The sequence below is a fragment of the Garra rufa genome, chromosome 20, assembly GCF_049309525.1.
Source record: "Garra rufa chromosome 20, GarRuf1.0, whole genome shotgun sequence".
Lineage (NCBI taxonomy): Eukaryota > Metazoa > Chordata > Actinopteri > Cypriniformes > Cyprinidae > Garra > Garra rufa.
Genome location: NC_133380.1, coordinates 19,399,973 through 19,427,259, shown reverse-complemented (window position 1 = coordinate 19,427,259; position 27,287 = coordinate 19,399,973). Strand labels below are relative to the sequence as shown.

The 27,287-nt window shown below is 36.0% G+C and overlaps 1 protein-coding gene across 7 annotated transcripts in view; it reads left to right on the top strand.

Annotated features, from left to right (window-relative positions):
* ppfia4 (PTPRF interacting protein alpha 4) overlaps nt 1-27,287 on the top strand; it is a 147,567-nt gene that overhangs the window by 73,523 nt on the left and 46,757 nt on the right. For all 7 annotated transcript variants that reach the window (XM_073825360.1, XM_073825357.1, XM_073825359.1 and 4 more), the window contains exons 2-5: nt 15,948-16,049; nt 19,982-20,146; nt 21,550-21,624; nt 25,792-25,875. In XM_073825360.1, the coding sequence (XP_073681461.1) occupies nt 15,948-16,049; nt 19,982-20,146; nt 21,550-21,624; nt 25,792-25,875 (426 nt within the window). The remainder of the gene's footprint in view (nt 1-15,947; nt 16,050-19,981; nt 20,147-21,549; nt 21,625-25,791; nt 25,876-27,287) is intronic.

The window sequence follows — 27,287 nt, the reverse complement described above, 5'->3', positions numbered from 1 at the left end:
CAACATTTAAAAATCCAACAAACATGACTCTTGAGTTTATGCCATGTCATTATGCCATGGCTCTAATTGGCTATGCCACAAATGTCATTATGTCTTGCAATGCCCCTGGTGGTATGATTATAGGTATGCTTTTACATAATGTGCTAACTATTCTATTCACAACAGCTTGTCCGTAAACCTCTATGCTGCATATTTCTCTGTATACAGAGACGCAGTGTCCTGTTCTGAGACGCATTCTGAAACCACACTTACCGCAGTGAACTTTTTGAGCTTTTTCTGTCGCCTGGATCCCCTGAGAGAGAGAGACAGAGATAGAGAGAGAATTTGGAGGGACTCCAAGCCAGGTTTCTTGAGACAGAAACGTTTGTTTTGTTGTTTAATAATGAGGAATACATGAATGAAGTTATTTTGGTTGAGGCAGAGAACAAAAGGCGTGATGAAGGAGGTGAGCTGATGTAAAAGCTGTTGGGGAGAACTGACGTCGGTTCTGTCAGGAGTTGCCATCTTCTGTGTTCTCCAGTGTATCTGATGATGGATATTCTCTGTATCTCACCAAAGGCACTTTTAAGCTTGTCAAAAACAGAATGTCTGTGATGCATGAAAGAGCGGAACTTCAGACAATTCTGGAAGAGCTGATGGTGTGGATGTGATGGCTCCCTTGGTCATGTTGTGTCACATCACCTGAAAGATTCTCTTTCAGTATTGGGGGCTCAGTTCAAGTCTGGTTATATCTTTACCTGTAATCCTCTCAGGCAGACTAGCTGTATCTAGAATATTCTTGCCGAATGCAAGTCTATGAGTTTGTCTTGTTTTTGGTGACTCTGATGACTGTGCTGGACGTTACTGGAGTTCACCAATGGGACCGACATCTGTCAGCACCTTCACAGCATCTGCCTCCACTGGAGTGTGACTGACAGATTGGGTCTGATGAGAGAACTGTCTGTTTGTGAACCCTGTGTTTCGCTTTCTCTGCCTTTCTCTCTGTATTTGTTTCTCTGTCTCACTGTCTATCTCACTCGCTACATTTTCACAGCACACATCCAATATTTTGACACATATCCAGATTCATCCAATCTGTTTACACTCGGTTAAGTCTTAGGTAGTGATACGCAAATTCTTGGCTAAGCCAAAATTTCTGGACACACTGGGATTAAAACCAAAAATGCATCATTACTCCAGTCTTCAGAGTCACATGATCCTTCAGAAATTATTCTAATATGCTGATTTGCTGCTCAAGAAATACATAAAAGGACTCAATGTCCTTACTACTTTTCTAGGCCTTTAACGCATCAGTTGCGTTGCTGTGTATGCAGTGTCAGAAAGCTCTCGGATTTCATCAAAAATAACTTAATTTGTGTTCTTACGAACAAAAAGACATGAGGGTGAGTAATTAATGACAGAATTTTCATTTTTGGCTGAACTATTCCTTCCTATTCTAATTATGTTATGAATTTAGATTCATTGCCAAATTTAGATGAAGCTATCAGAGTTCTTTAACTGTGTGGCCTCTTTGGCCTTTGTCTGTGATTTTTTTTTTGTTCTTATCCTCTCTCTCTCTCTCTCTCTAACACTATCTGTCTCTCTCTGTAATCTCTGCTTTGGGCTGTAGGATCAGAACCAGTCCCACTGAGCCGTGTCCTCATGTCTGTGATACACTTCAGTAAATGTGCATCCTGGCACTTTGTCAACTCAGCTTTTGTTGCCTTTGCTCCTAATTAAATTTGTGTAAGACTGATTCATACTTGAGGCCCTGAGCCAAAACCTTTTTCAGTTATCAGGTGCCTGCCTCTTCTGACATTTTTTACAGAGCCAGACATAATTCTGTTTTTTTTAATTACATTTCTTGGCAGATCTGTAAAGGAATGAATAAGTGAGATGGATGTTTCTAAACATTTCTGATGCATTGACTTGTTCATTGTAATGGTGCTGTTGACTTTAGTGGGTAAGTGACAGGGCAAACGAAGTTATGTGAAGGGTGATGCACAGTCAGCAAATATATACAGTCAAACCAAAATGTATTCAGACACTTTCAACATTTCTCACATTATCACAGTTTATTTCGCTATAATTTAGAAAATGGTAATAAAATATGACAAGAACTCAGAGTTAAACTGTGTCAGAACAAATAAATCTTGATAATGTCAGATAACTTTGATAGAAAGGTATGTAATGGATTATAATCAACCAAAAATTCAGACAACTATCAATACTTTGTTGGCCAATTACCAAGCAATGCTTAATTTTGAAAACTCAGGAGGGATTTTGTCCCACTCCTCTTTGCAGATCCTTTCCAAGTCATTAGGGTTTCGAGGTTGACGTTTGGCAACTCGAACCTTCAGCTCCCTCCACAGATTTTTTTTATGGGATTAAGGCATGGAGACTGGCTAGGCCACTCCAGGACCTTAAAGTGCTTGTTCTTGAGCCAGTCCTTTGTTGCCTTGGCCGTGTGTTTTGGGTCATTGTCGTGCTAGAATACCCATCCACAACTAATTTTCAATGCCCTGGCTGAGGGACGGAGGTTTTCACCCAAGATTTGATGGTACATGGCCTGTCCATCGTCCCTTTGATGCGGTGAAATTGTCCTGTCCTCTTAGCAGAAAAACACTTCCAAAGCATAATGTTTCTACCTCCATGTTTGAAGGTGGGGATGGTGTTCTTGGGGTCAAAGGCAGCATTCCTCCTCCTCCAAACACGGCGAGTTGAGTTGTTGCCAAAGAGCTCGATTTTTGGTCTCATCTGACCACAACACTTTCACCCAGTTCTTCTCTGAATTTAGATGTTCATTGGCAAACTTCAGACGGGCCTGTACATGTGCTTTCTCGAGCAGGGGGACCTTGCAGTGCTGCAGTATTTCAGTCCTTCACGGCGTAGTGTGTTACTAATTGTTTTCTTAGTGACTATGGTCCCAGCTGCCTTGAGATCATTGACAAGATCCTCCTGTGTAGTTCTGGGCTGATTCCTCACCGTTCTCATGACCATTGAAACTCCACGAGGTGAGATCTTGCATGAAGCTCCAGACCAAGGGAGATTGACAGTTATTTTGTGTTTTTTCCATTTGCGGATAATCGCACAGCTATTGTCACCTTCTCAAGCTGCTTGGCGATGGTCTTGTAGCCCATTCTAGCCTTGTGTAAGTCTACAGTCTTGTCCCTGACATCTTTGGACAGCTCTTTGGTCTTGGCCATGGTGAAGAGTTTGGAATCGGATTGATTGATTGCTTCTGTGGACAGGTGTCTTTTATACAGGTAACAAGCTGAGATTAAGAGCACTCCCATTAGGATAGTGCTCAAAATTTAAAAAGCAGACATTTCCTTCAACTCTAAAACACAACATATTGCTATGCGTAATTCAAAATATGGGAAAAACACTTTTGCGAGTATGAATTCCTTCATATTAACACCATATATTTTGGTATATTTGGTAAGTATTTTAGTCTACTTACAAAGAAAGGAAGAAATAGACATGATGATAAAAGCGACCACAGAGTGATACGATACACATCACGCTACCACAGCTGTGTAGGAAACTGGTTGCCTCTGACAGTGGTACAGTGATTTATACACTAATGATTTTACCATAGAATACCAATGACTAAGCAGAAATATATATTCTAAAGAGCCTGTTATATTTGAGTTCATAAATTGTCTCTTTAGATAGATATGCCATTGATGAAGTGTGGCATCTGCACAGTTGTATGTCCAGTTGTATGTGTTAGAGAGCAGTGTTAGTAACAGCACTGGCTGGTCTCAGTTTCTGATACACAGAAAGTTCAGGGAGGCGTTGCTCTCTGCTGCATTGGCAAGGGTGATAACAGCGGATGTGTTCAAGCCACCGTTACCATGGTACTGATATCACACCTCAGAGGGAAGTGGAGGTGCTGAAAAAACTCATTTGTATTTACATATGCATCCTGTTTTTTGATCAGCTGAGTCTCTTTAGCATGAATTGAATTAGATCAGCAGTGTTATGGACAAAATAGGATCCTAGATCAGCACCAGGATTCTCTGTGTTATTTAATACTTAAAAATTAGGATTTGGAAGAAAACATTCAAGGATTTTTCTCCATATGTTGACTTCAGTGGGAACCTCAGAGGATTGAAGGTCCAAATTGCAGTTTAAATGGAGCTTCAAATGGCTCTACATGATCCCAGATGAGGAATAAGGGTCTTATCTAGCCAAACGATAGGTCATTTTCGAAAAAAAAAAAAAAACAAACTAAAATTTCTATACTATTTAAGCACAAAAGCTTGTTTTTGCACTTCCATCACTTCACGTATTACGTAACGTGGTTAGTTCTTCGTCTGTGTATTCCAATTCAAAACTTAATCTCATTTTCTCCTCCAACTTCAAAATCGCCCACCATCGTTGTTTTACCCTTTTTGTGAAAGGAGTTTGACTTTCTTTGCACGTTCGCTTTGTAGACACTGGGTCGGTACTTCCACCTACGTCACATGTGACCTTTCCAACGAGCTAGTGCAAGACGAGCATTTGTGGTTAAAAAGTATATACGTTTTTATTTTATTTCAGAAAATTACTATCATTTCGCTAGATAAGACCCTTATTTCTTGGCTAGGATCGTGTAAAGCCCTTTGAAACTGCAATTTGGACCTTCAACTAATTGATCCCGATTAAAGTCCACTATAAAGAGAAAAATCCTGGAATGTTTTCTCAAAACATTAATTTCTTAGGAGTGAGTAAATTATCAGGAAGTGTTCTTAAGTTCTGGAAGGTTAACATCACTATAACACATGACCTTGAGTGGCTTATTGATTTATTCTGTTGTTCAGTGACCTTTTATAGTTTTTCTGCAGTGTCAGGTTTGATGTTACTCCATATTGTCACCCAGGGGACTCGCGGTTGCCAATGATTCATAGCTTTTCTATGACCCTGACCTGGCCAGAAGTCTTTGAGTCAGGTCAGGGTTATCATTAGCCCACATTTGACCGATCATGGTGGAAAGTGACGTCCATATTTTGCATGTTTTACTTTAAATACTGTGCAGTGATGAGCGACTGGTGTAATTTTCACATCAGTTTGTCAGTGAAACCATCTGTGCTGCCAGCAGTCGATTGAGCGTTATGCTCTGCCTTTACTCTCGCCTTTTCTTTTCACATTTCATATTTGTGCCGTGTCATAACTGAGCTGGCATGAGTTTATTTTCCATGTGTGGTGTCAAAGACTAAGCAAAGTGACAGAAACTGGTCATTTTTGCAATTTAGTTTAAGGTTGAGAATCTTTTCAGGAAATGATTCTGCAAGATGTTGGTTACTGCGACTAAATTATTTTAAGAGTGTCTTGATCGTCTGGAAGTATGAACCCCCTGCAGAGTCATTCAGAATGCACTGAAACTCAAGATGCAAGATGAGCTCATTAAATGCCAATCTAAAAGTCTAGCCCCTCGCCTCTGCTTCACCTGTTCCAGTGCCCACAGGCATCCTGTCAGCGTTTAGGCCACTGCTGTCCAAAACCCTCGCATGCCTTTCTCTACGCTCTTCCCGACTGATTCCAGGCCTGGAGCGCATGGCCCTAATCCGACCCGATCCCACAGGAGTTGCGTGTTTTAGAGGAATCAATCCATTAGCGGCTAATTGTGCACCAGGTTCTGCGTATTTTCCAACAATTCCCTCTTTGCACTGTAGGGCCAAGGGGAAAATGAGCCAAAGAGAGCAGCTGTGGCATGAAATAAACCAACATCAGGCCTTACTAACCCAAGCCAACACATCCAGTATCCACTATCTTTAAAGTGGTTTCATTTGATTTATTTCAATGGGTCAGTCCAGTCTGTTTGAGTGAATTGATTCAGAAGATTCTGATCCAGCCATAAATCATTTTTTGAGCTCTGTTGCCCTGTTCAAGCACACACTTTGCTAACAAGGTCTACATTGAAAGGATAGACCATGTGGTTTAGACACCTGTGCTATTACAGTACGATTTATCATATTTCACAGGCTTTCCAGCATGTAAACAAGCTAATTGAAGCAGACGCCCACTGAGCAAAATGAAGATGGAATAGATTGCTAGTATGAGCTGACCGTCTGTATATTGTGCCAGATAGCCATCTCTCTGATAGCTTGAGGTGATTAATTAAAGCTAATAGCTCTAATTTCCCTCCCATCTCCAGACGTATTCACTTATTCAATTAGATTACTGCTAGATGTTGGATTATTTTCTCTGTGACAAGAAATCATGATGATTTTCAAGATGTCACATCTTATTTGCTAGCCAAGTTCCCATAATATTTATTGTTTGTGGGACTTGTCAGTGAGAATAAATACAACTGCAAGTTAATGAAGCATTATTTGTCTTTTGTGTAGAACTTCACAGTTCAGTATGGGAAACACCAAGAAAGTCTCATGCCAATTCATAACTATTTTATGTGTGGGCAAATTAGTGGCTAATTTGTATGAATTTTTACAACTGTATGTTTACTCATTCCCAATGTCATCCAAGATGCTCATGTCTTTCTTTCTTCAGTCGCAAAGAAATTAAGGTTTTAGAGGAATACATTCCATGATTTTTCTCCATATAGTGGACTTCAATGGTAGCCAAAAGGTTGAAAGTCCAAGTTTCAACGATCCCAGCTGAGGAATAAGGGTGTTATCAAGTAAAACGATGGTTAATTTTCTTTAAAAAATTTAAATTAAAATACTTTTTAACCACAAATGCTTGTCTTGCACTAACTTGACTTTACACATTACAAAATCAGGGTGTTACAAGGCGAACGTGCAGAGAAAGTCAAGCATAAATTTGTAAAACAACGATGTTGGACAATTTTAAAGTTGGAGAAGAAAATAAGATGGAGTGTTTTGCTCTACCCTACCTTTTTAAACTGAAGTACACAGACAAAGAACTAACCGCCCATCACAGATCTAGTGCAAGTCAAGCATTTGTGGTTAAAAAGTACATTCATTTTTATTTTTTTTATAGAAAATATCCTTATTCCTCAGCTGGGATCATGTAGAGCTCTTTGAAGCTGCATTGAAACTCCAGTCTGGACCTTCAACCCATTGATCTCCATTGAAGTCCACAATATGAAGAAAAATCCTGAAATGTTTTCCTCAAAATCCTCAATTTTTTTTTCGACTGAAGAAAGAAATGAATGACATGGGGATGAGTAAATTATCAGGAAATGTCAATTGTGGAAGTGAATTCTCCTTTAATATTCTTCACATTATTTTTTAATGTCACCGAGTGCATTTACACATTTATATTTGCATCTTAAACTGGTTATGATTAAGCCGACAATATATTCTTTTATTGTAGAAAGGTCGCTAATGATGTCTGAAAAACTCAGCGGACACATTTGTGGCTCATTATCCTGATTTAGTTTTGCATTTAGACGTTTTACATATGCACGCATTTGATTGGGACATCAAAACCGAAGCCAAAATCTGATGTAAACAAGTTTTTCTTGCATTGTTAGTACTTCATCTTCATGTAAAAACAATGAAGTAGCTGATTTTTGCTAGTGATTGGCTTTTTGTTGTGCATGTAAATGTGCTCATTGAGCAGGAAGGCTTGACTGATCTGTCTCAGTCAACAACAGAGAGCAGCTAAAGACGAACAGATGTTTGCTGGTAGTTGAGAGGCCTTTCTTCTCAATCCTTGATTGTCAACATGTTTCTTTATTCAAAGCCCATTTTATGTATAAGACAATAACATTGTTATGGATTTGGGTTAGACTATGAGAAATCGGCTTATTGCAAGCATGTCTGGTGGCGGTCTGGAAGTAGTTTGAAGCTGTTTGTCATGTGCTTTATTACTTTTGTTATGAAAGTCTTAGATTTGAAATTCTTTCCATTTTATTACAATATTCAAACAATAAATACCATTTTGACATTGTTTTATGTGAGTGAACAGATCGCTGTAGCTCTTCAGTTCAAGATAAGTGGCGCTTGAAATGCTAATCTCCTCCACTTTAATACAAGTTATAGCATGAAATAAACATGAATTAACATCCAAAGTATGTTAAAAGAAAGTATAACTTATTGAAATCCATACCCTACCTTACGTAATCACTCAATCAGTGTTTTAACCGCAGAAAGGCGTCAGTATAACAGCTTGTGAACGATGTCACATAACGTCACATTTAACTCATTTGGTGACCATAAACTTGTTAGTCAGCTAGAAAAATGAACTCTAGAGAGGAGCATTTTGCTAAATATATATACCATATACAGTGCCTTGCAAAAGTATTCATTCATTATTTTTTTTGTTTTGTTGCTGCTTTAAATGAGTTTTTCCCCACATCAATTTACACTCCATACACCATAATAATGATAAAGCAAAAACCAGATTTGCAAATTTTACACATTTATTAAAAATAAAACACTGAAATAAGTACATTGCATAAGTATTCATACCCTTAACTCAGTACATAGTTAAAGCACCTTTACAGCCTCAAGTCTTTTTGGGTATGATGTGACAAGCTTTGCACATCTGCATTTGGCAATTATCTGCCATTCTTTGCCTCACCTTTTCACCTCTCAAACTCTGTCAGCTTGGATGGGGGCTGGCAGACATTTTCTAGAGTCCTAGTTGTTCCAATCATCTTCCATTATTAGTTACTCTACTCAAAGTGTAGTAACATCTAGAAGCAATATGAATGCTCCTGAGATAAATTTCGTTTTTTATTTCTAATACATTTTTGTTACAAAACTGTTTTGTGCTTTGTCATTATGGTGTATGAGATATAGATTGATGTGGGAAAAAAAGTAATTTATAGCAGTTTAACATAATGCTGCAACAAAACAAAATGTGAAAAAAATGAAGGGGTATGAATACTTTTGCAAGGCACTGTAACACATTCATTATAATTTTTTACTGTTCTTCAATGTTTAATTTATGTTTAAATAAATCCGTCAAGTTACTAAGAAACCATTTGTGGCGTATTAAATAGTCTCTCTATAATATGTGTGTGAGTGTTGTCTGTTGGTGTTTGTAGTAATACAGACTGCAGTATGACTTAATCCTGTGCTCAGAAACGCTGCTGTATTTGGCAATATTCCTTCCATTCCTTAATCCCAAGGCTTTTACCAACCAAACAGAGAAATCCCTGGAGCTATCTGAGCTCAAGACTGCTCACCTGCCGACAGCCGTTTCACAAGGTCACAGTGCTGGCCGACACTTTGTGGATTTTTCTTTCTTTTGTCAGTACATCACATTTTGCAGAAAGTTTTGACATTTTAGAAACCCCTCAGTGAGTTATAGCAGCCGTTTCTTGATTTGGAAGCATATTTTTGCCCTAGAAATGTTTTCAATAATGCAGGAAGGTGGTTTATAACAGAAAAAATATGGGCTGTTAAATTTGTATTGGGCGTTTTAAGAGCTAATAGGCAGCAAGTGTGTTCTCATGAGACGAAAAGATACAGAAGAGTGCTCACACCTTATCACCTAATGAAAACTTACAACTATAATTTCAGTGTTTTTACATGATAGATATGCATGAAATGACCTGTAATTAGCAGTGTTCCTTTCCTGTGGTGCCTTTTTTCTTTCTTTCTGGGAAAATTGTAATTATGCCAGCCTTATAATTTCCTCTGCTGATAAAATGGGTTTTGAAACACAAAGACAAGTTAACTGTGGTACCTACAGTGGAGCATAAATGAAGAAGGTGTTTTCAGAGGCACAGCTTGCGAATTATATCTCAGTCAGACTGATTTGCTTTTTATATAGTACTCACCTGGAGAGTTTTCGTAGTTCTGTGCTTGTAAAGGAGATACAGTTATTAGAGCTGTTGCAAGTGTTAAGTTTTAATGCCAGTTAGGGCTGGGTATTGTGACCAATTCGGCGATTCGATTCAATTCTTATTTTTATATATCGATTAGCTATCAATATTTCATTTAAAATGTTAGTTTTGCAGACATGGGATCCATATTTTGATATAAATGCTGGTAACTGAAACTCTCCTACTTAAGTTTATTACTGAAATACACATCTACATTAATAATAGGGTGCACACAGTTGTTTATTTTAAACAACTTTTATTTTAAATGAACACTGTAACAAGAAGTCATAAATATGTGCATCCATTGTACACCATGTAAACAAACTGCAAAATGCACATTACTGTAAAAAAATAAAAAGACTGTAAATGTGCAACAGTGAAATCTATTAAGAACTTCAAACATGTTTAAGAAATAAAACATTTTTCTAAATTGAAAATGTTCAAAACAGGCCCATTATAAAGCCCTTATAAAGTTATAAAGTCATAAGAGTTATAAAGTCAAAATTGTGAGATATAAACTTAGAATTCTAAGAAAAAAAGTCAGAATTGCGAGATATACACTTAGACTTTAAAGAAAAAAAGTCAGAATTGCAAGAAATAAACTCGGAACTGGGAGAAAGAAAGTCAGAATTGCAATTTTCTGACATTATAGCATAACTTTTGTATACTCACAATTGCGAGAAAAAAGATAAGAATTGTGAGATAAACTTGGAATTTGGAGAAAAAAAGTCAGATAGCAAGATATAAACAGAACTTTGAGAAAAAAGTCAGAATTGCGAGATATAAACTCGGAATTTGGAGAAAGTCAGAATTGCGAGATATGAACTCGGAACTGGGAGAAAGAAAGTCAGAATTGCGATTTTCTGACTTTATACTGTAACAACTTTGATATACTCACAATTTTGAGAAAAATTTATGAATTGTGAGATATAAACTTGGAATTTGGAGAAAAAATTCTGATAGCAAGATATAAACAGAATTTGGAGAAAAAAGTCAGAATTGTGAGATATAAACATCATTTTGAGAAAAAAGTCAGAATTGCGAGAAAGAAAGTCAGAATTGCGATTTTCTGACTTTATAACAACTTTGATATACTCACAATTTTGAGAAAATGTATGAATTGTGAGATGTAAACTCGGAATTTGGAGAAAAAATTCAGATAGCAAGATATAAACAGAATTTTGAGAAAAAAGTCAGAATTGTAAGATATAAACTCGGAATTTGGAGAAAGTCAGAATTGCGAGATATAAACTCGGAATTTGGAGAAAGTCAGAATTGTGAGATATGAACTCAGAACTGAGAGAAAGAAAGTCAGAATTGCGATTTTCTGACTTTATAACAACTTTGATATACTCACAATTTTGAGAAAAATGTATGAATTGTGAGATGTAAACTCGGAATTTGGAGAAAAAATTCAGATAGCAAGATATAAACAGAATTTTGAGAAAAAAGTCAGAATTGCGAGATACAAACTCGGAATTTGGAGAAAGTCAGAATTGCTAGATATAAACTTGGAATTTTGAGAAAAAAGTCAGAATTGCGAGATATAAACAGAATTTTGAGAAAAAAGTCAGAATTGCGTGATATAAACTCAGAATTTGGAGAAAGTCAGAATTGCTAGATATAAACTTGGAATTGTGAGAAAAAAGTCAGAATTGCGAGATATAAAAAGAATTTTGAGAAAAAAGTCAGAATTGCGAGATATAAATTCGGAATTTGGAAAAAGTCAGAATTGCTAGATATAAACTTGGAATTTTGAGAAAAAAAGTCAGATAGCAAGATAAACAGAATTTTGAGAAAAAAGTCAAAATTGCGAGATATAAACTCGGAATTTGGAGAAAGTCAGAATTGGGAGATATAAACTCAGAATTTTGAGAAAATAAAGTCTGAATTGTGAGATGTAAACTCGGAATTTTGAGAAAAAAAGTCAGAATTGCGAGATATAAACTTGGAATTGGGAGAAAAAAAGTCAAAATTAGGGTATATAAACTCGGAACTGGGAGAAAGAAAGTCAGAAATGCAAGATATAAAAAGCGTCAGAATTGCGAGATATGAACTCGGAATTTCGAGAAAATAAAGTCTGAATTGCAAGATATAAACTCAGAATTTTGAGAAAAATGTCAGAATTGCGAGATATAATCTCGGAACTGGAAGAAAGAAAGTCAGAATTGCAAGGTATAAAAAAGTCAGATTTGTGAGATATAATCTCAGAACTGGAAGACAGAAAGTCAGAATTGCGAGATTTAAACTCGAAATTTCGAGAAAAAAGTCAGAATTGCGAGATATAAACTTGGAATTGGGAGAAAAAAAGTCAGAATTGATAGATATAAACTCGGAACTGGGAGAAAGAAAGTCAGAATTGCAAGGTATAAAAAAGTCAGAATTGTGAGATATAAACTCGGAACTGGAAGAAAGAAAGTCAGAATTGCGAGATATAAACTCTGAATTTTGAGAAAAAAAAGTCAGAATCGCAAGATATAAACTTTGAATTGGGAAAAAAAGTCTGAATTGCAATATATAAACTCAGAATTTTGAGAAAAATGTCAGAATTGCGAGATATAATCTCGGAACTGGAAGAAAGAAAGTCAGAATTGCGATATTTAAACACGGAACTGGAAGAAAGAAAGTCAGAATTGCGAGATTTAAACTCGGAACTAGAAGAAAGAAAGTCAGAATTGCGAGATATAAACTTGGAATTGGGAGAAAAAAGTCAGAATTGGGAGATATAAACTCGGAACTGGGAGAAAGAAAGTCAGAATTGCAAGATATAAAAAAGTCAGAATTGTGAGATATAAACTCGGAACTGGAAGAAAGAAAGTCAGAATAGCGAGATATAAACTATGAATTTTGAGAAAAAAAGTCAGAATCGCAAGATATAAACTTGGAATTGGGAGAAAAAAGTCAGAATTGCAAGATATAAACTCAGAATTTTGAGAAAAAAGTCTGAATTGCGAGATATAAACTCAGAACTGGGAGAAAGAAAGTCAGAATTTCGAGATATAAACTCTGAATTTCTAGAAAGAAATTAGAATTGCGAGATATAAATTCTGAATTTAAAGGAAAAAAATTGAATTGCGAGATATAAACTTGGAATTAAAAGCCTGAATTGCGAGATATAAACTCATAAACTCAATATAAATACTCAATATATATATATATATATATATATATATATATATATATATATATATATATATACTCCTTCAAAAGCACTTATAATTTAGTACAAATTAAAATGTAATCCTTAGCAAATATTACGATATAAACTATATCTATTTTTCATATTGTACTGTATAATATTTAGGGCCGGGACTCGATTAAAAAAATTAATCTAATTAATTAGAGGCTTTGTAATTAATTAATCGAAATTAATCACATTTTAATCGCATATAAATATTTGACCTGAGAAGAGTGAGAAGTAAGTTTTTTTCATATGGATTTTTAGTATACCATTGAATAATGACTGAATACATAAGCTTAAGCAACAAAATATTGTTTATTTTTGTTCAACCAAGTCCAACAGACCAGTGCAATATTGCCAGTGTAGCAATAGGCTCGATGTGCTGCGGTGATATGCGAATTCCTTGTTGCATAGCTTGCACACAACCATGCTCTTATCGACGCTTCCATCCATTCGTTTTATCGGTCCGCCGAAACTCATCCAGTGAGAAACGTTCCGCGGTGCAAAAATAAGTGCGATTAAAATGCGTTAAAAAAATTTAATGCGTTATTTTTGTGTAATTAATTAAGTAAGGGATAATGTACAGGCAGCCGGTAGTTATCGCAGAAATAAGCCCCGACAGTGTGATCAGGACCCGACGCGAAGCGGAGGGTCTTGTATCACACTGAAGGGGCTTATTTCTGCGATAACTACCGGCTGCCTGTACATTATCCCGCTTATTACACGGCTACTTGCCACATAAGGAAAAAAAACTGGACATGAATATGAATTTGAAACCTTTTATTGGCATATTTGTTTTAAATTAACATTTTTATCCTTCCGCGAAACGATATAGTACCACGTGACTAACATTCAAACTATGTACGTTAGTAAGACAATAAATAGATTAAATAGATTAATGTCGAAATTTTCCATTGGTAATTGTGGTTGTCCAGTGTTTGTCACAAGATGGCGCCAAACGGTAATCTTTGTTGGCACGGACGGATTTTAAACTTACAAGTAGTACCGGCTATGCGTTATTACTTTGGAGCGGTGATTATTTGAAAAGAACGAACCTGCAAATGTCTCAACTGACCAATCAGAATCAAGCATTCCAAAGAGCCGTGTAATAATCTAAATTAACGCGTTAAAGTCCCGGCCCTAATAATATTGCAACGCCTGCATTTACTTGTATTTAGAATTATTGTTTTATTTATTTGTTTTATTTTTATTAAAAATAGTGAAGAATTTTACAACTGACCATTTATTTGTTATTATTGCATTCCTCATTCACACAGCACGAACATTTCTGGATTAACAGAAGAATCACAAGTGTTTATTACCAGATACCATATATGTACTGAATAAAAAAAAAAACACATTTGAAAGCACCCTAAATCGAACACAAAATCTGATTTCCTATCAGTCTGTACCACATGGCAGTTTGAAATGCAATTTTTGCAAAGAGACTCATTTGTTGCATTAATAGCTGTTGGAATGAGCTGAAAAGTTTACTGCAACCACATTTGAGCAGTGCCACAAGTTCTAGATGAGAAAGTAAGTTCAATACTAGCTGAGGGTATTTCAGCTTTTCACGCTCACAAGTCACAATACAAATATAATCCTGGTTTCAAATGCAAAACCCCAGCACTGAAAATCCTCTTGTGTTACTTCTATAGTTGGGAGACACAATTTACCTTCGAATTCAGCACTGAAACAGCAATCTCTGATGACAAACGCCAAAGACATGTTTCCAATTCCTTTTTTTTGTTTATTCTCAAGCATGGATTGAGGAGCCATGGCAGATTGAAAAAGAATTGCTTTTTTGATACAACATGTTTTTAGATTTTTATTTATTTATTTAATTATTTCCCACCCATGCCCTGCTATATTAGAAAAACGCTTGCGGTTTTTGGAGACGTTTGCAATGATTGAAAGAGGCGGGAAGATCCAACATCTGTTTGTGGATTTGAACTTGCTTCCTGCCTATTCCTCCACTCCTGTGAAAAAATCAAATGAACGCACTGACCCATTTTCCTTTTCCTCTTCCCCCTCCCGGTCCTTTCTGCCCCTACGTTTCAGTCAAGAAGCGTTATTCAAAAAGCAGAAAAACAGCACTAACACAATGTGTGACCTCGAAAGTTTTCATTTAACATGGAAATCATAGCTGACCCAATAGCCTAAATACAGTTTTTGTAGTGTAAACTCACTATCAGTGTGGTCATCTCTTCATTAGCAAGAATCATTAAGACTTCCACATGGAAGATGCAATGCTCAATTAAAGGCACAGTCCACCCAAAGTCAAGTCATTCAAAACCTGTATGCATATCTCAATGTCTCAGTTGTTTTTGACCACATAGTGAAAAACAGCAACATTGGACCCCATTGACTTCCACTGAAAAAAGTAATAAAAAAAAACAGGTTTCATTTAAGACATTATAATATTTAAACCGCAAGCATCCTAGGATTGTTAATACTCCACCATCGAAAAAAAGAAATAAATTATATTCCCCTGTTGCCGAAGCATAGACGACAGTTCTTCAGTCTATTTCACCATCTGTGGAAAATCCATGTGACTCTTTTTTCAGCCCCCTAGTATTTTGTGCACTTGAATTAAAGAGCGTCTGAATGCATGTATGCTGAAACAGGAGGGGGTGTTGACATGCTTCAACAGTGCCCTGAAAGTTTCCCAAAAGACTACGATGAACAGCTGGGTTAACTGGGACTAGTGCCAGAGGCCCGGCCGGGGCACTTCGGAGAACAGAGCAATTGAGCCACGCAAGACTGCAGCCCGGATGCCGGCGGGACTGAGAGGCAGAGAGCCGAAATCAGAGTGTATTAGTGACTGTTAAAAAGAAAATGCATAAACGAGGTCTATGGGTGACTTATTAGTTGCTCTCAATCTATGGGGAGATCCATATAGAACTGGAAAAATAGTTCTGAATAAAAATAAAAATCGCATTAGGAATGTTATGTGTTAGTTTGCTATAACAGTACCATATTAGTGTGCATTATGAATGTCAAATGAATGAACTCTTCTTTTTTTCTCACTTCTCGCAGGAGTTTGCTACCCTGACTAAGGAGCTGAATTTGTGTCGAGAGCAGCTTCTAGAAAAAGAGGAGGAGATATCTGAGCTTAAAGCAGAGAGGAATAATACCAGGGTGAGTATGTATTCTTTTTGTTAAAGGATTAATTCACTTTTAGAATAAAAATTTCCTCAATTTACTCACCCCTATGTCATCCAAGATGTCCATGAGGTTTTTGAGGAAAACGTTTAAAGGATTAGTTCACTTCCAGAGCAAAAATGTACAGATAATTTCAGATAATATCACCGCTTTGCCATCCTTGATGTCTTTCTTTCTTCAGTTGTAAAGAAATTATGTTTCTTGAGGAAAACATTTCAGGAATTATCTCCATATAGTGGACTTCAATGGTGCCCCCAAGTTTGAACTTCCAAAATGCAGTTTAAATGCAGCTTTAAAGGGCTCTAAACCATCTAAATCCCAGTCGATGACGAAGGGTCTTTCGTTTTCTTCTTCAACTTCCAAATCATCCAACATTGCTGTTTTACCCCCTTTTTTTTTTGTAAAGGCCGATTGATCTTCTTTGCATGTTCACTTTGTAAACACTGGGTCAGGACTCCTGCATCGATGTTGGGCGATTTTGGGAGTTTTTTTGACATAACCTAACTGTCTTGAACCAGAAAAAAACAGTTCACATAGACATAGACAAGACAAGCATTTGAGGTTAGAAAGTACATAAATAGTGAGTTTGTTTTGAAAATGACTGATCGTTTCGCTAGAAATTACCCTTCTTCCTCACCTGGGATCGTTTAGAGCCCTTTGAAGCTGCATTTAAACTGCATTTTGGAAGTTCAAACTTGGGAGCACCACTGAAGTCCATTATATGGAGAGAATCCTAAAATGTTTTCCTCTAGAAACATAATTTCTTATCAACTGAAGAAAGAAAGCCATGAACATCTTGGATGACAAGGGGGTGGGTGAGTACATTTTCTGTAAATTTTTGTTCTGAAAGTGAACTACTCCTTTAAGGATTTTTTCCCATTTAGTGGACTTTTGTGGTAATCAACCGGTTAAAGGTCCAAATTGCAATTTCAATGCAGCTTCAAAGGGCTCCAAATGATCCCAGCCGAAGAAGAAGGGTCTTATCTAGCGAAACGATTGGTCATTTTCAAAACAAATTGACTATTTATATACCTTAGGGTATGTAAAAAAAAACTCCCATCGAAAAACTCCTGTTGAAAAACTCCCATCTCGTTTTCTTCTTCAACTTCCAAATCATCCAACATCACTGTTTTACCCACCTTTTTTTTTGTAAAGGCCGATTGATCTTCTTTGCATGTTCACTTTGTAAACACTGGGTCAGGACTCCTGCAGCGATGTAGGGCGATTTTGAAGTTGGGGAAGAAAACGAGATGGGAGTTTTTTGACATAGCCTAACTGTCTTGAACCAGAAAAAAACACAGACATAGACAACACAAGCGTTTGAGGTTAGAAAGTACATAAATAGTGAGTTTGTTTTGAAAATAACTGATCGTTTTGCTAGAAATGACCCTTCTTCCCCGGCTGGGATTGAAGCTGCATTTAAACTGCATTTTGGAGGTTCAAACTTGGGGGCACCATTGAAGTCCATTATATGGAGGGAAATCCTGAAAGGTTTTCCTCAAGAAACATAATTTCTTATCAACTGAAGAAAGAAAGCCATGAACATCTTGGATGACAAGGGGGTGAGTAAATTTTCTGTAAGTTTTGTTCTGAAAGTGAACTACTCCTTTAAGGATTTTTTCCCATTTAGTGGACTTTTGTGGTAATCAACCGGTTAAAGGTCCAAATTGCAATTTCAGTGCAGCTTCAAAGGACTCTACATGATCACAGACAAGGAATAAGGGCCTGTCAAAGTGAAACGATCTGTTAATTAAAAAAAAAATGCTCGTCTTGCACTAGCTCTGTGATATGCGTCTACGACTTACAAAATCATGTTGGAAAGGTCACATGTGGTTAGTTCTTTGTCTGTGTACGAAAAACATCAATCTTCATCCGACATCATTGTTTTACCTTTTTTTTTTTGCAAAGGACGTTTGTTTTTCTTTGCACGTTCGCTTTGTAAACACTCAGTTGGTACTTCCTTTCCAACATGACCACGTAATGTGTGAGGTTGAGCTAGTGCGAGACAACCATTTGCGGTTAAAAAGTATGTATATATATATTATTTATTTTTTTAGAAAATGGCAGATTGTTTGGCTAGATAAGACCCTTATTCCTCAGCTGGGATCGTGTAGAGCCCTTTGAAGCTGCGTTGAAACTGCAATTTGGACCTTCAACCTGCTGATCCCCATCGAAAGTCCACTATATGGAGAAAAATCCTGGCATATTTTCCTCAAAAATCCTTTATTTCTTTTCAAAGAAAGAAAAGACATGAACATCTTTGACAATAGAGGTAAAGTAAGTAAATTATCAGGAATTTTTATTCAGAAGTAAACTAATCTTTTTAGGTGACCAGACATCCCAGTACAATCAGTACAGTCCAGACGGCTGTGTTTTGTCCCAGTATTTTGTTTTAGTTTTTATCTGATTGCTAAAAGTGAAGGTTTAAAGCTGAAATCCATACTTTTTCTGTCATGGAAAATGTAGCTGTAGAGCAGTGTGAAAATAATCAGCTGTGAATGTGGTGCTTTTCATTATTATCAGCTGTTAGAAATACTGTTCAAAAGTCGTGTGTCAGTTTTGGGTCACTCAGCAGGGACACATTAAAGGGATAGTTCATCCAAAAATGAAAATTCTGTCATTAATGACTCACCCTCATGTCGTTCCAAACCCGTAAGACCTTCTTTCACTAAATAAGACTCTTATTCCTCACCTGGAATAATTTAGAGCCCTTTAAAGCTGCACTGAATCTGCATTTTTTTCACCATAGAATAACTATATGCAGAAAAATCCTGGAATGTTTTCCTCAAAAAACTTAATTTCTTTACAACTGAAGAAGGAAAGACATGAATAATCTTAAAGTAAATTATCAGGACATTTTTATTCTGGAAGTGATCTTTAAGGTGACCAGACATTGCAATACAGTCAGTATAGTCCAGACAGCTGTGTTTTGTCCCAGTATTTTGTTTTACCTTTTATTTGATTGCTAAAAGTGGAGGTTTAATATTTAAATTCATACTTTTTCTGTCATGTTCAAAAGTTGTGTTTCAGTTTTGGGTCACTCAGTAGGGACACATTAAAGGGATAGTTCACCCAAAAATGAAAATTCTGTTAATAATTTCTTACTCTCATGTCGTTCCAATCCCGTAAGACCTTCTTTCTCTAGATAAGACTCTTATTCCTTGGGTGGGATCATTTAGAGCCCTTTGAAGCTACACTAAAACTGCATTTTTAACCTTCAGTCCGTTGAGCACCATTGAAGTCCGCTATATGGAGAAAAATCCTTGAATGTTTTCACTTCTGGGTGAACTACCCATTTAAATTGAACTTACTAGGGTTATAAGACTACTCATTTTTTAAAGTGAAGTAGTTATTCTGAAAATTAGTCAGTGGGTAAATGTATATGTAAATGTTTCGCCATACATTGTGCCGCATCGGCAGTCTTTATGTTATTGGCGAGGCTGATGCTGTGTGATTGTGTGAATGGCGAGGATGTTCACACAGCTGAGATGATGCGAGTGAGAAATGGGAGTGTGCATATCTCCATTGCCAGATTCATGCTGCTGCATTGTCATGAACATTGCAAAAGATGTTCATTCGCTTGTAGATTCTCTCAGCCTTAGGCCACACTTGACTCACTTCAGGGAGATTTGCAAGAATTTTGGTCTGTACGGTATGTGAGCACCCCAGATGAGCTCAGACCATCTATTGTCGCAGTGCCAGTCTGTTTCGCTTACGACATGCTTTACCAATGTAAAACGGCCAAAGTTTATTATATTTTCTATATTTTCACTATTGAGTGATTCTAAAATGTACTGGCCATTAGACACTAGTAACCGCAACTGAACAAGCATGATTGAAATCATGAGGCAGAACTTGTCGATAAATGTCTTGACGTGATTATGTGTTTCTCCATCTTTGTTCTATAGCTTCTTCTGGAGCACTTGGAGTGTCTGGTGTCACGTCACGAGCGTTCGCTGAGGATGACTGTGGTGAAGAGGCAGGCTCCTCCGCCATCCGGGGTTTCAAGTGAGGTGGAGGTGCTCAAGGCTCTGAAATCCCTCTTTGAGCATCATAAAGCTCTGGATGAAAAAGTGAGACTTTTTAATTCATTTTCATTGGTAATTAGGGCTGCAAGATACTGGAAAAATCTAATATTGCTGTATTTTGGTTTCCTTGAAACCATGAAAAATACAGGAATTTTCACCAGATGAATAGTTATGTTTGAAAAGAATGAGTCATTAGAGTCATTGATTTTGTTGGAGAGTACATCTGCATAGAAAATAATCATTAAAAAATGTTCAATTAAAAATTGTTTTAAGAAAAGGGTTGAATGGTTTGGAAAATACTTAAAAAATTGGTTTGTTTATACTTTGATCCCACATTCTCACTCTTTTTGACCAATTCAGTTTATTATATTATAAAATAACTATAGAGACTATAAAAAAGACTATAAAATAGATATTATTTTCATTGTGATTATTATAAAATAATATTGAACAAAATAACAAATATATTTTGATAATATTGTAAAAGAAAATATGTTAAATACTAAATAAAAAAATGAGTTGTGGTCAAAAGTTTACATACACCTCTCAGAATCTTTAAAATGTTACTTATTTTACCGAAATGAGAGGGATCATACAAAATGTATGTTATTGTTTTATTTAATACTGACTTGAATAAGATATTTCACACTGAACACATTTACGTAAGATACTTACATGTTTCCCAGAAGACAAAATAAGTTACCCTGGTCTTTAAATTCTCTTAATGCATTGCGTTTCCTTCTGAAGCATCAGTGAGCATTTGAACCTTCTGTAATAGTTGCGTATGTGTCCCTCAGTTGTCCTCAGTGTGGAAAGATGAATCTCAAAATCATACCATCAAAGCTTTCAAATAAACAAAAATGCTGAAAAAAAATTAAAAAATGAAGAATTTTTCCTGTATAACAGCAAGCAGTATAACTGTTCAGGACAAACAAGGGACAACTATCACTAAACAAAAAAAATAAGAAAAACACAGCTGTGGATCATTCAGGTAATAACACAGTATTAAGAATCAAGTGTATGTAAACTTTTGAACAGGGTCATTTTTATAAACTATTATTTTCTCTTGTGGACTAAAGGTAAACATTTTTTATGTGAAATATCTTATTCAGGTCAGTACTAAATAAAAAAATAACATGTGTTGTGTACGATCCTTCTTATTTTGGACCTCAACTGTATTTACATCTTAATTTCTTTGTTTTCGAATTGTAAACACCTAGCTTTTATTTTGATGCTGCGATAACGAATTTATTTCAATATATCATACAACCCTACTTGTAACATTTTAAAGAAACAAGTTAATGCTTTTTAATAATGCAAAGTGAGTCTGTCTATGTAACATTAGCAGTAGTTGATCACATGACTGAAAGTGGAATGGATGTTGACGGGGCTTTGTTGACAAGTGTAAATTTGGCTATTAAAGTCTCTTTTGTTTTTCATTTGCACAGGTGCGTGAAAGGTTACGGGTGGCTCTTGAAAGGGTGACTACATTAGAAGGACAGCTGGCAGCCGCCACTCAGGAGGTATGACCGTTGTGTGTGTGTGTGTGTGTGTGTGTGTGTGTGTGTGTGTGTAGGTATGCATGCACACTGGTATGGATTTGCTGATCTCATTTACATCTGTCCAGTGAGCACCTGCCCCCCGCTGTCAGCCCATGCAAGAAATGCACACTGTCTGTTTCCATCACTCACATGCTACTGGGAGTTCAAGCAAAGCCAATGTACTTGACATACTTTAGATTTGCACTGATAAGAAAAAAGTTTTGACACAAGAGTTATTCACTGCAATTATTTAAGTGCGTGCTGTTTTTGTAGTCTATACAAATTAAAGTGAATATGGTTTTATGTATCATAATTCATAGATTTTTATTTTAGGCCCTTGGTGATTTAATTGGTGATGTAACATTTCTTGACAGAAACTACATTTCTGGGTGAATTATCCCTTAAATATTTCACTTAAAACCTCAGTTGGGAGGCATACAGTTGAGGTCAAAAGTTTACATCTTTTTCAGAATCTGCAAAATGTTAATTATTTTACTAAAAAAAGAGGGATCATACAAAATCCATGTTATTGTTTATTTAGTACCGACTTGAATACGATTTTTCACATAAAAGATGTATACATATAGTCCAAGAGAAAATAATAGTTGAATTTATAAAAATGACCCTGTTCAAAAGTTTACATCCCCTTGATTCTTAATACTGTGTTGTTACCTGAATGATCCACAGCTGTTTTTTTTTTTTTTTAGTAATAGTTGTTCATGAATCCCTTGTTTGTCCTGAACAGTTAAACTGCCTGCTGTTTATCAGAAAAATCCTTCAGGTCCCACAAATTCATATTCAAATTCAAATTTTCCAGCATTTTTTGTTTATTTGACCCCTTTCCAACAATGACTGTATGATTTTGAGATCCATCTTTTCATACTGAAGACAACTGTGGGACTTGTCTGCAACTATTACAGAAAATGCAAACACTCACTGATGCTCCAGAAGGAAAAACAATGCATTAAGAGCCGGAGGGTGAAAACTTTTGAACAGAATGGAAATGTGTACATTTTCCTTATTTGACCTAAATATCACATGTTTTCATTTATTACTGCCCTTCAGAGGCTACAGAAAATAGTTACATGTTTCCCAGAAGACAAAATAACTTAAATTTACCCTAATCTTCAAATTTAAAAAGTTTTCACTCCCCGGCTCTTACTAGTTATTTTTTTTTTCTTCTGGAATAAATAGTTGCATATGAGTCGCTTAGTTGTCCTTAGTGTGAAAAAACGGATCTCAAAATCGTACAGTCATTGTTAGAAAGGGTTCAAATACACAAAAATGCTGAAAAACCAAAGAATTTATGGGACCTGAAGGATTTTTCTGAAGAACAGTGGGCTGTTTAACTGTTCAGGACAAATGGACTCATGAACACTGTATTAAGAAATAATGTATGTAAACTTTTGAACGGGGTCATTTTTATAAGTTTTTCTTGTGGACTATGTGTTAACATTTTTTATGTGAGATATCTTATTCAGGTCAGTACTAAATAAACAATAACATGCATTTTGTATGAATTTTGTAATTTCTGTAAGGGGGATGTAATCTTTTGACCTCAACTGTATACTAAATCTATAGTGAAAAAATACGTATAAAATGTAAAGTACATGGCCTTTATTTAAAGTGCCCCTATTATGCCATGTTTAAGGTAGTTAATATTGTTGTAATAGTCTCTTAAAACAGGTTTACATGTATGCAAGTTCAAAAAACACTTTAGTTTTCTCAAAAATTAGATTTAATTTTACCCCGTTTCTAAATGATTCGTAAACGACTCGTGTGAAGCAGTTCGAAGAATCAGTCTCTCTAAACCCCTCCTTTCAGTGAGCCCTCACCACTGTGATTGGTCAGATGGTGCAGTCCTTTTGGATTGGTCTACCGCTTCAGCGCAAAACGAAACGCCCATTGGCATAACTGAATGACAGCTGTGGAGACCTGTTAATGCATAGAAAAGATAGCCTCGATTTTACCCTATCAATTCGAGCCGGAGTCTGACGATGAAACGGTTGAAGTGGCACATCGACAAGAAACTGTTTTGCAAGCACGACTGGAGCAGGACGTTTCTCAGTGGGTGTCATATTATAACTGTGGAAAGTGCTTGCAATTTGCTTTTGTAAGCGAACCGGGCACACCTCTACGTTGTGAACTTCAACACTGTAACGTACAACCCATAACACTGCGTTAAGCCATCGTTTATCATTATCATTACTTAAACTAATAAGGCAGACAGACAGTCAAGCTGCATCAATCACAATTTTTAGACTACATTGCACTCACAGCTGAACAACAGAACTACAGAAACGCAAGTTAGCCGGTTACCAAGACATGTGCGTGGTTGTTACACACCATAACGTACACAAAGACGTATTTTGAACGATCGCTAGAAAATACAATCATCAATTATTAATCATACTTACAGGTAGAAGTTCAGAGGAGCAAGCCGGTCCAAATAAACTGGGCACTGATCCATTTTTTAAAACCAAGCGTTTGGTGAATCTCGCGTTGTAACGTTACTCCCCAAGATTGGAAAAACAGTCATCAGTAAAATGACGCGAACACAACACAAGATTGGCATTGGACTGCTGAGGTGTTGAAAAAATTAATGTTAACCACTCATTCTTGGTAGTTTCATCTTTCGGAAGGGCATATAAAACAAATTCACTCTCACAGCGCAGGGCGTCTTCTTGACATGATGTAACGTTAATCCACGTGAAAATGGTAGACCTACTGTTTGTGGGCGGGCAAGTTGTTCGCGAAATTGAACGTGGGCGGACATTACGCAAATGTGTAGCTCGTGACGTGTGGCCGTTACAGAAAAAAGATTCGAATTGCTGACGACTCGTTTAGGCGAATGTGAGCCGACTCTTTTTTTTGTTAGACAAAAACTTCATTTATAGTGCACTGTCGGCGTCACAACTTTGCAGATAGTTTATGTTCACATACAGCTACATGACACACTACATGAAATATCATATTTGAAAAGGCATAATAGGGGCACTTTAAAAAAAAAAAAAAGGCTTGCAGGCTTTAATGCCCCAGTTTTACACTATCCCATTGAATAAATCTTCACATCATTCATAATTGTCTAGTGCGGGTCAGTCATCATGTGTGAACACATTGACAAAAAGCTATTTTTCCGTCATCCGCTGAGTAAGAAGAGTCTTCGGTTGCAGCCTGCACTGCAGAGGCGGGATGTGAGGTGGCCTCTGGGTGTCATGATGCTGCGTTAAGGCCGACGGGAAGATTTTATGCTGTCTCAGTACAAACAAGACCTAATGCTGCAAAGGCAAACAAAGGAAGTGGTCATAACCCCTGTTGGGGAATTGACTAATTTGAAACAAGTTAAAGAGATAGTTCACCCTAAAATGAAAATTCTGTTATTAATTACTCACCCTCATGCTGTTCCAAACCCGTAAGACCTTTGTTCATCTTCGGAACACAAATTAAGATATTTTTGATGACATCCGCAAGCTTTCTGACCTTGTATAGACAGCAACACAACTACCACACTCAAGAAACTATAATGCTGCATATTCTTTAGTCTATTTTGTAGCTGTCTAAAATATTGCATTCATATGGTAGAGGTTTTGAAGGATTTCGTCTAATGCTCTAATACAAATGAGTTGTAATAAAGAGAGCCTTGTGAATATGTAAATCACATCCCTTCATCTAAATACTGGCATGCAAATGAACGTGTACATATTTTAATTGTCTCCTTCCAATTTTCACATTCAGTGGATCTTACATGCGAGGATTCAAATGCAAATGGCCCACCAGTATTTCATTAATACCTTAATAACATGCGGCTTTTAAGCACAATGATAAGTTAATTCCTCAAAATGGGTAGTTGGTATAATCTTATCTCCCGCAAGACTCCTACCCTGCCTTAAGAAGACAGAAACAGCGCTCAAATGCTATTAAAAGGAACGCTATTAAATCCCACTATCACCCAAAATGTACATCTTCATAATATGCAATTGAAGAAAAAAAAGCGCATCAATGCCTCTGCTGTGCTTTGTGAACAGTAATTATGTGCTATGCCAGATTTAATGTTGCGTGGATGTTGTGTGGTACTGTAGGTTAGTTTAACATATTTAAAACGTACCTGGATAAAGAGTGCCTTTGTTTGGTGTGTTTTTGTTTATCAAGGTGGTCATGTTAAGACAGAGAAAGGATGGACAAGCAGATGGGGACGCTGTGGACAGGATGGACAGCTCTAAACCTACATGGAAGGTACATGTGTTGTAGTTGCTAAACGTTTGATTAGCATAAATTTGAATATTTAATTTTTGGATAGGGCTTAAAATAGCCTTGTGTGCTAAGGGTTTTAAAGTATGTTTCTGCCAACTTTTAATAATAATTTTTACATTTTTAAAGGGCCTATATCATGAACACACACTAAAAGTGACTGAAAATAGTCATATATACAGTAGTAAAACATTATGAGTGTAGGGATAAAAATAGTAAAAGCTAAATGTATGATGAGACATTTAAAAGCTTTTTAAAGAAGTCTTTTCTGCTCATCAAGGCTGAGTTTATTTGATTAAAAAATACAGAAAAAAATTGAAATATTGTGAGATATTATTGCTATTTAAAATAGTGGCTTTCTATTTAAATATAATTTAAATCTATTTAAATATAAAGATGCTGAGAATTCAGCTTTGCATCACAGAAATAAATTCTATTAATTTATTTCTGTGATGCAAAGCTGACTTCTCAGCATCTTTACTCCAGTCTTCAGTGTCAGAAATCAGAAATCATTTTTTATTATTATTGCCAATATTTAAAACTGTTTTGAGCACATTTTTTCAGGATTATTTGAATAAAAAGGTCAATCAAAAGGTCAGCATTTATCTAAAATAAAAAGCTTTTGTAACTTTTTTGGAAAGAAATTATAGAAATTAATACTTTTATTAAGCAAGGATGCTTTAAATTGATCAAAAGTGATGATAAAGACATTCATAATGTTACATTTCTGTTTCAGATAAATGCTTTTCTTCTGAACTTTCTTTTCATCAAAGAAAACTGAAAAAACTCAGCTGTTTTCAAGATGATAATAATAATAGATGTTTTTTAATTAGCAAATTATTAGAATGATTTCTTAAGGATCATGTGACTGGAGTAATGATGCTAAAAATTCAGCTTTAAAATCACAGGAATAAATTTCATTTTAAAATAAATTCAAATAGAAAAGTTGTTTTGAATAGTAAAAAAAAAAAAAACACACTGCTGTTCAAAAGTTTAGGACCAGTAAGATTTTTTTAATGTTTAAAAAAAAAAAAAAACCTTTTCTGCTCATCAAGGCAGTTTATTTGATTAAAAATACAGAAAAAACAACAGAATTGTGAAATAATATTGCAATTTTAAACAGTTGTTTACTCTTTTAATGTAATTTAAAATAGAATTTATTCCTGTGATGCAAAGCTGTAATTCTAATAATTCTAATTTGCTAATTTATTATCAACATTGGAAACAGTTGTGCTGCTTAATATTTTTCATTATTTTGGAACCTGTGATACCTTTTTTCAGGATTCTTGAATGAGTAAAATGTTAAAAAGAACAGCATTTATTTAAAATAAAAATCTTTTGTAACAATATAGACTACTGTTTGAAGTTTGGGGTCGCTAATTTTTTCTTTCTTTCTT